This window comes from Pelobates fuscus, chromosome 13, assembly GCF_036172605.1.
Source record: "Pelobates fuscus isolate aPelFus1 chromosome 13, aPelFus1.pri, whole genome shotgun sequence".
Lineage (NCBI taxonomy): Eukaryota > Metazoa > Chordata > Amphibia > Anura > Pelobatidae > Pelobates > Pelobates fuscus.
Window position 1 is genome coordinate 103,892,496 of NC_086329.1, and position 10,298 is coordinate 103,902,793.

Genomic DNA, 10,298 nt, shown 5'->3' on the forward strand with positions numbered 1-10,298 from the left:
TACACAATCAGGTTGAAAATCGAATCGTATAGTTTTGTGTTAACATCTGTAACTTGTCAGAAATGTATTTTCTAGTTATCCACGAAATAAATGATCAGATACCCAGGCTAAACAGTATACCATCACAATTTTCTAAAAATGATGTAAAACTTGTAGAATATTTAACTTTCTAAAATAAAGGCAGATTTTCAAAATTAATGTTTTATTATTCTATATCTTTTTTATAGGAGGAATACTTGATTGTGATATGTGTTGTCCAAGAATACATCGATTTCCGTACCCAACCTTAGCTTAACAGATATTTGATCTGTTGCCACTTGACGTTACCAATGAGAGATTCCACTATGTTGCACGCAGAGGGCAGTGCCTTACTGAAGGCCGTGTGGCAGGGCAAATTCAGACTCACGCGCCTCCTGCTGGAAGGTGGCGCCTATATTAATGAAGGGAATGCCCAAGGGGAAACACCACTGATGGCTGCTTGCTTAGCCAAATATGACGACCCTCAGAATAAATCTCGGATGGTGAAATACCTTTTGGAAAATGGAGCAGACCCCAATATGCCAGACAAGATGGGTAAAACAGCTCTTATGCATGCCTGTTGCAATCTGACTGGGGTGGGCATTGTGTCTGTGTTGCTGGAGCATGGGTCAGATCCTAGTTTGAAGGACTATTCTGGTACATCTGCACTCATGTATGCCATTAACAAGGGGGACCGTGAAACCTTGAGAGTCCTTTTAGATGCATGCAAAGCTAGAGGTAAGGAAGTTATCATCATAACTACCGATACTTCTCCTTCTGGGACCAAAAAGACAAAGCAGTATCTCAACTCCCCTCCATCACCAGGCATTGATGAAAAGCAATCCCCTGCGGTATGTATGTCGCCATCAGATATAGACTTAAAGACTTCCCTCTCCCCTGCAAGTGAGAAAGAAGAAGCTAGGGATGTCTTTAACTTCAACATGGGAACTAGACTTACATGTCCTTCATCCTGCAAACTCGAGGTTAAACCACCAGACCACATACCGATTAAAGGTAGGATGATTAACAAGAAACAGCTAAAGAGACTGAATTCTGAACCATGGGGGCTAGTTGCCCCATCAGTGCTGGCTGCTTCTCATCTTGCTGTGCCCACTGAAAAGACCACAGTTGAAGAGGCTGAAGAGAAGGTCATATCTGAAGTAAACAATTTATCTATTACCAAGAGACCTGTACTTTCCAGACGTCATAGCATAGAGGGACAAGACCCATCATGCTTTAAGATGGGTGAGGAGTCTCCTGGGGAGGATCCATCAGCTCAAGACTCTTCATGGGCTGACAAAGTCCAATTAAGTCACCTTCATCAGCCACTGTCAAGGCGCAATACAGCACCTGAGGCTCAGGAAACATCTAATGCCACACTGGCTCCAACAGTTGGAACTGCCTTACGTGGAGTTGCTCATCATAAGTTGACACGCATGGACCACTATGAATCAGATTCACATCTTTGTCCTGATTCTATTCCAGGTTCCCCAGACTCTGGACGTGTGTCTTTGGAAAGGCGGAAATACAATGCTTCTCCATTGACGCTCTTCACTAGTTCTTCACGGGAGTCCTTAGAGAGTATTCCTAGTGCTGTCTCACCAATGACCGTCCGCCGCAGGACCCCTGGCCTCTTAGAAAGACGGGGATCAGGGACACTTCTTTTGGATCATATATCTCATACTCGACCAGGCTTCTTGCCTCCTCTAAACATCAATCTAAACCCTCCGATTCCAGACATCCGTTCTAATGGCAAAGCACCATCACCCGTCCATGGAAGCCAGAAGACACTTATTCCAGTAGCACCCACCTCTCCAAAACACTTTGATGCCAAAGCCAAGAAAAAATTGATTAGAAGGCATTCTATGCAAACCGAACAAATCAAGCAGCTTGCTAGTTTTCAAAATCTATTTGCCCCAAATGAGTCTACAAATTAGATCACAAAAACCGCAAATCGGAAGTTTGTTACTCAAGCATACTTGATCACCCAGCTCACAAGACATATTGGTTGCTTCATGTTTTTAGCACCAGTCAACAAAATAAAATATGGACATAAAAAAATAAGATGGAAAAGAAAAAATAGCTGACTAAGTATTTTTTACATAGTGATCACATAGGTGACTTCTGAAGACTTAGAAGAGATGAGGAATTAAATACTTGTGTAAATGGAAATCCATACAAATGTAAATTTAAAAGCCAAAATGTAATTCCAGATACTTATATTTAAATGAAGAACCAGACAAATGCATACGTAATTATATATTATTTAGATAACTGTGTAACCATAACAATACAAACTCCATTGGATAATGATCTGGCGTCATCGTCTGAGCAACTCACAAACAAAAGGATTTTGCAATTTTTTGCGTGGGATCAAATTTGTATTTATTTTTTAATTCATTTTATGAAATTTCCTTTGTAACGTAGAGCACTTAGTACATGGGGATCCCTGTTAATAAGTTTGATTATGCATTTCCCCACTCTGTGACAAATTTACATTTAACAAATGTAGAACGTAGCAATTGTGACAACAAATTTAACATTAAGAAGAACAAAAACATAGCTTTAGATGAATTACATAAAATCCAGGAAAACAAATGCTTCGGTAACAAAATGGAACAGCATATATATATATATATATATATATATATATATATATATATATATATATATATATATATATATAATGTATAAATATAATAATGAATGTCACTGGATACATACTTTTTTGTTGAAACTAGGCAATATTTTTAATTTATAGAAACTTTTTAGACGAGCCGACTATATTTTGAAATTCCGTACTGCGCAGTGGGTGACGTCACAGCGTGCATTTAATAATTCCAGGCGTGGTGTGACTGATACTGAGCAGTGAATTCACAGAGAAGCCTGAGATTTGTGGGAGTTGTTCTGCACGGTAGCAGGTACGTTGTTGCCTGCTGTCATGCTTTCAGCCTTCTTTTGTTAGTGATGTGTTGGGAGATGGGCTGGTTACACAGATATAGTGCAATTTTCTCTCCCCCAGCTGCTCTCCCAGCATATCATTGAAGGGAGAGAGAGAGTGAATTAAAGATGCCAGCTGCTGCAAGATATTCTAACTCCCACCAATCTTGGGCAGACCAGGATGTCAATGTGCTGGCTTGAGATTAAAGGAACCTTTGCACTTGCCTAACCCTTATGCTAAGCACTAATTTAAAAGATCATGTAATGTGAAAGATATATAATGCTAAATAAAGCAAGTATTAGGGAAAAATCCTGGGATACCAGGGGTTCTGGAGACATTAATGTACCACTAAATCGAAAGTTACGATGTCTTCAGAACCCCGAGATGGGATTTTTTTTTACCTGTAATACATGATTCATTGTTATATATGTGTCTGAAATGGTGTGTAGGTATAGATTTATATGTATAATTTAGAACACATGTTTATATATAAATATACAATTTAAATGTATATATTAGATATGTATATACACCTCACAGACATCTTGCACTCAACATTGCTTATTAAAAGGTCCAGGTTCTTCAGCTGATTGTTTTCACCATGAAATTGAGAGTTATCAAGATTCTATTTAGAAGGAGACTTCAGTAAAGTAAGTCAATATAAGACTGAAATATTAAACAGTCATATTAAACCTCAGTCAGACTTTAAAAGGTTCCACTTTATGTATAGACTCTTTAGATGATTTAGAGATTGTCTGCTCACAGAACTTGTGAAATGATGATCTCCGGTGATCTCAAGCTTGGAAGCCGTGTCATCAAGACAAGCCGTGTCGATAACCTCTTCTACTGGTAAACCAGCTGTCTCCTCGTTGTCTACAGGAATTTGCTGGTCCTATGTGTACGCCATTTTTAATATCCCAAATTTCAGATTTCCCTCACTCAATATTTCATCTTAAGGAGTTAATCTATTCTACGTTCTGTAGGCCATCAGATCACCATGTTCCTTAGAAATAGAATGTCCAGCTCATGGGGCAATCACCGTGGAAACCATTGGAATGTTCCTACAGATAGTTAACCGGGTTATTCCCTGAAGTGAGAATTCAACATGAATTTCAAATTTAGGGTCAAAATATCCGAACCGCAAAATTTCTCTAAGTCAGATATGCTTCTAGTTTATCTAATCTGGCCTTAAATTTTAAATTCAGTTGGAAATCTTACTCCAGTAAATAACGTTGTCCCAGAATTGATCTGTTTTCGCATAACTCTGGCTGCATTAGAAAATGAATGGTGACTGTTACTCGGATCAGAGTTTATTGGTGCCTAATATTCCAACTTTGCTTTTGGTCTACAACTACGCTCACCTGGAGTCACCTTAACACCAAAACATGGAAAAAGGTATAACGATTCATCAGAGGGTGATGGGGTCACCAGATATTTGATGTAGTTCAATGACTGGTGTGATAATCACTTATTTTATTCGGCACAGAACATTTTCAATTGAAGCCAATACTTTATAGTTCTCAAAGATTCTTCTTGCTAAATTTTCCTTTGGTGGATGGCAGCAGCAATTATACATCGGGGTAGTTTGTGATGTGTGATTTTACTGTAGGCATAGAGAATGAAATATTTTTATATTCAGATGATAAGAAACATGTAGGCGAACAAATATGTTTGGTCACTGTAGTCTACAATAAAACATACTGAGCATTTGTAGCCTACATTTAAGCATGTCTTGGGATCATTTCCTATTCTTAAAAACATGGGGTCAACATACGCTACACTCAAACATGTTAGGCCATCGTTCCCAGTTGGACCACTGATAAATACTCTCCAATATGTAGGACCAACGTAGTCTTCATTGTTTGAAAGTCGTAATATAAGCTTAGACGTGCTGAACCAACATCTCACTCAGATCATCAGAACTAGATGAAATATTAATTTCAACTCTAAGTACTGTTTTCTTAGCACATTGTATCACCCGAAAAAGTTTTGCACCTTATTATAATCTTACATGTGGAGTACAGAGTTCCTGGCAGGTAACGCAGATTTAGTCATTGTTGAAATCTTAACAGAATAAATCTGTGATTTGAATAATTTGGGGCTTTTTTTGTTAAGCTTGCTTGTTTTTTATTTTAAGACCTTATGGAGTGTTTGAGATTAAATTGAATGGTTAAATGCCCTGTTTGCTTTTAGCTCTCTTGGTTAATGGTGGCGTTAATAAGATGATCAGCCTATATTTTAAAATAGTTGGTATGTTTCAGATCCCATGGTCCTGACTCAAAATCTTTCAGTTTAAAGTACATTGTTGGTGGGGCAAGTGTTGGTCCAAGTTAGGGCATTTAGCCAAACTCATACAAATATCATCACAGTCTTATATAATGTGCTCTGGGTTTGTGCCTGGTTTGCCTCTAGGTTAAGCTCCGCAGACAAACTGTGTTCATTCTGCCCCTCCTACAAGGTTAAATATTAGCTGGAATACCCCTCTTACAAGATTACAGTTGGACTGGTCTACCCAGTCCCTGCCTACAAGGTTTCTTATTGGCTGATGTCTGCTCCTCCTACAAGGTTCCATAATGGTTGATATCTGCTCATTTTATGAGATTTCTTATTGGCTGACCAATACTAACAACTATATGGGCTGTCCCAAACACATACACACCTCTTCATTTAACTCTTTAAATCTATGATATGGATTTATGTATTTTTCAATGCACAATTCCCGTTATAATATTACCATTTGGTTTGACTAGGCCTTATCAGGCTGAATGAAGACCGGGGTAACGGACTCAGTGTTTATAATATTATACATAAATAGAATAAAGATTAAATACAGATTGTTGTGAGGCACATGAGTTGTGTTATTTTTTAATACAGTGCTTAGGAATGATATAACTTATATTTGAATATAAATATAGAGAAACAGACCGAGGAATAGATTTAATTAATAACTAAGTATACACAAGTACGTGTATGTGTACAGGTCTATATATAGCTATAGATATGTGTTAATAGAAATATACCGTGTGCTACCTAGATATGTATGGTGCGCGTAGAGACTGCGGGAACCAGACAAATAATTGTCTAGATCTATGCTTGCAGTTATGTCTTGTGAACACAAGATGGCAGTGTTGCCGCATATATATTTAGGATTATTTCTGCATATCCTAAAAAAACAATGTGTAGGGATTTTTAAGAATGTGATAAACTTCCATAAGATTATTATAAAATAATTTTAATGTCGTCACATTGGAAATGGAATAATACCGAATTATTCACTAAAGTCTGACAGGTCCAGAAATCAAAGTGAATTCCAAATAAGTTTCATATTTTAGACCAAAACAGATGGATTGAAAAAAAAATCTCAAGATAGAATATGTTTTAATTTTGTCTTTTAAGACGTAAAACTTCTCTTTGGATTTATTGTTATTTTTATAAACATATTGCATGTAATATCTGTTTTTGCTGCTGATCCAAAAGAAGGCGAATACTGATTTAACCCCAAAGTGCTCTTGATGGCGCCTGTCCGCTCGGCCCCTCTGCCCTGGGTCCGGCCCCATTGATAGTCTGAGAGCACTAACTGATGTACACAACCAGGAGCCAGTATCTGTATTCACAATGCTGCTAACTGCTTTTATATATAATGCAAACTAGTGCGGGTTTTGGATTCAATAATGAAGAAATCCACCAAATCCTGGGATCTGTTATTAGTAATAACTTGTACTGCTACATAGGTCAGTTACAATCCTTACAATCAATAAGAATTAGAGCAATACCAGATGGATAATAAGACCCCTGCCTTAATATCTTCCCATTTCATACCCGACGCGTTTTACTGCAGTTCTTTAACCCTGCCTGACAGCTGTTTCAATCATTGCTTTGCTGTTTGTAGTTTACTTTGTCTTGTTATTTTGTATTAAGATCAGATTTGTTTACTGTCAGACGCAATGTAAGTTTCCTTGAACACGAAAAGTTAAGTACCATCAGATTATCCATCTTGTAGTTTCACAATATCAGAAATCTAGTATTTTTTAATATAATATTGGGTACATTTACCAAGATATTGGGTGGATTGAAAAGAATAAACATATAAAGCGTATTGTCAGGATCAGTCCATTTTAATTTGATAAATCTATCGTATTCCCAAACTGAGATATAAAATTCTCCTGTCCTGGATGTAGTTATTTCATGGTGTCTGTCTGTGCTGACAAATGTCATTTAGTTTTTCAGGCAGCTGAAGGTGATGAGGTGCAGATACAGTGTTTGTTCACCTCTAACTCTCCTAAAACTGCTACGTTGCCATGGAAACGTTTCCAATGATCCTAATATGTCAGATTAACAAATTTGTTGTTATTTAGAAATATGTATTTTCTTTCCTAAAATATAACGCATTTTCGAACGTTATCTGATTTCATGAGATTTCTTTAGTGATCTTAGAATAACATTTTAAAATTCTAAACTTCTATAAATGTTTCCCTTTCTGAAACTGGAAAAGACTGTCATAATGTATGACTTACTGACATGATAAACGCACTATTATTATATAATGATTAATGCACTATTATTATATAATGATAAACGCACTATTATTATATAATGATAAATGCACTATTATTATATAATGATTAATGCACTATTATTATATAATGATTAATGCACTATTATTATATAATGATAAATGCACTATTATTATATCATGATAAATGCACTATTATTATATAATGATTAATGCACTATTATATAATGATAAATGCACTATTATATAATGATAAATGCACTATTATTATATAATGATTAGTGCACTATTATTATATCATGATTAGTGCACTATTATTATATCATGATTAGTGCACTATTATTATATCATGATAAATGCACTATTATTATATAATGATAAATGCACTGTTATTATATAATGATAAATGCACTATTATTATATCATGATAAATGCACTATTATTATATAATGATAAATGCACTATTATTATATCATGATTAATGCACTATTATTATATCATGATAAATGCACTATTATTATATAATGATAAATGCACTATTATATAATGATAAATGCACTATTATTATATAATGATTAGTGCACTATTATTATATCATGATTAGTGCACTATTATTATATCATGATTAGTGCACTATTATTATATCATGATAAATGCACTATTATTATATAATGATAAATGCACTATTATTATATAATGATAAATGCACTATTATTATATAATGATAAATGCACTATTATTATATCATGATTAATGCACTATTATTATATCATGATTAATGCACTATTATTATATAATGATAAATGCACTATTATTATATAATGATAAATGCACTATTATTATATAATGATAAATGCACAAATGTTTTGTTGTTTTCACTTTTCTTCATATTGGCCGCTGGTCGTGTTTAACCCCTTAAGTATGATCTGTGCCATCATACAATATGTTCTCTAATAGTAAAGCTCTGTAGAGATGCCATTATTATATTAGCGGGATATCCTATGATGGTATAAGGTCTCCATGTACCCGGTTATACTGATGGCAAAGAGTAACATTTGGTCCTTAAGGGGTTAATACTATAAACAGCCAACTTTTATCAGAAAATGCCTCATTGTAAGACATGGCAAATGTCACCATTACCTCTATGTATGTGTCGTTTTATTATATTGTAAAACATGAAGGCCGAATTCAGTTGGGTTCTTTTTAATGCAGATGTTTCTTAGAGTTTGATTATGGCTGGGAATAAAAAGTATTAGATTATTTATTTGACAATAAATTGTGAAAAAATAAAACTATTAGCACAAGATGCGAAACTTCGTTATTCTTAAGACTTTACTGAATAATGTTAAAATAATCCTCAAGTCCCAACGTTCCTTATTAACCTTATATATATATGGATTGTTATATGTCTCTATCAACTGAACCTCTCTTTATGTAAATCAGTTTAATAGAACTCTTCCAAACAGATTAATATTATTTGTCTCTAACCAAGTTATTAAACAATGAATTCTAGTTACATTTTAATGAACCGACTCGTTTTACTTTGACCGCAATAAATCCTGGTTTATTAAACAGAAACGGTATAAATGATCAGAACTCCTGGTAGAACCCATGTAAACGTTGGACTGAGTAGGAAGATTTTAGTGGAGAATCCAGTCACTGGGATCTGTTTATCGGTAAAGATACCAAGATATTTACTGACGGGAGGAATCTGCACTTTTATTATCAGAGAACGAGTGTTTCTTATCAACCATATTACTTAACTCTTTCACTGCCAATAGAAGTCTTACTGAAAAGCAAACCAACCCAAGTCCTATCTTCTTGCAGTAAATCAAGAGTTAAAGTGTTTTTAAATAAAAAGGAACTATGTGTTAACCCCATCACTGCTAAAAGCCTCACTGATCAATGGGAATTTATTAACCTCTTACATGCTGGAGAAAGCTGCTATATGTATTTGTCCCACCCCCGCGGAATGCCGGGTTCTGAAGCGATTGGCTGAATATCTTGTCGATGATCCCTAACAATGTGACGGACTCTCGCGCTTTTTTGGGAAAACAATGACTCCAAAGGGGAAGTAGGCGCCATCTACGCAATATCAGAAACCGTAAAAACGTGTTTGTTAAACTAGCTCAGAGGATTAGACAATCAGGAACAAAAAATAAAATCTATCAGATCCATGAAATAAAATTATCTGGGAAAATATCTGGACTATTGTGTTTTCTTTTTAACACGGATAAAGTATAACGTGGATACAATAAATATACGATTGTTAGTATATAATGTGCGAGGATCACATATCTTCTTGGTGTATTCAATATACTATGTGCGTCTTATCATTTCTGGTTTTACTATTAGTTTAATACAAATTGCTTGAAACAGATCTGTATAATATTATTTATAGAAATCAGGACATTTGTTTTATTTTATCTTATAAAAACACGTCATGGTTTAATGTATTGCTATCCTTTTTTTTTTTAATTCTTTTTTTTTCATTGTGCAGGTAGGTACAAAATTTCACCAGTGTGCCACAACCGCGTTTACAAATGCAAATACATATTAGCTTGATTTTTCGCAGATTTTAGTTATTACCTTGTTAACAAGCAGCTAGACTCCAGCCTGTGGTAACAGTACTTAAATAACACAAGATAAATGTCTGGCTGGCGTGCTGCGGTGTCTATAGGTGTAGTAACCGTGAATATCTCATCTGGGTGTTCCAACGTGTGTGTGGCCCTTGACCTGTGTGTGCGAGGTGTGTGTCCCTGGTAGTGAGGTTCAACTTTGTCTACGCTCCGGTTCGTGGATTTGGGGGCCCCGCCCTAAGGCCAT

General features: G+C 35.4%; 1 protein-coding gene across 2 annotated transcripts in view; it reads left to right on the top strand.

Annotated features, from left to right (window-relative positions):
* The window catches only part of ANKRD34A (ankyrin repeat domain 34A), a 34,835-nt gene extending 32,344 nt beyond the window's left edge, over positions 1–2,491 (top strand). For both annotated transcript variants that reach the window (XM_063440298.1, XM_063440297.1), the window contains one exon: positions 228–2,491. In XM_063440298.1, coding sequence (XP_063296368.1) covers positions 330–1,955 — 1,626 coding nt within the window. In that variant the 5' untranslated portion in view covers positions 228–329 and the 3' untranslated portion in view covers positions 1,956–2,491. The remainder of the gene's footprint in view (positions 1–227) is intronic.
* Positions 2,492–10,298: the final 7,807 nt, after the last annotated feature.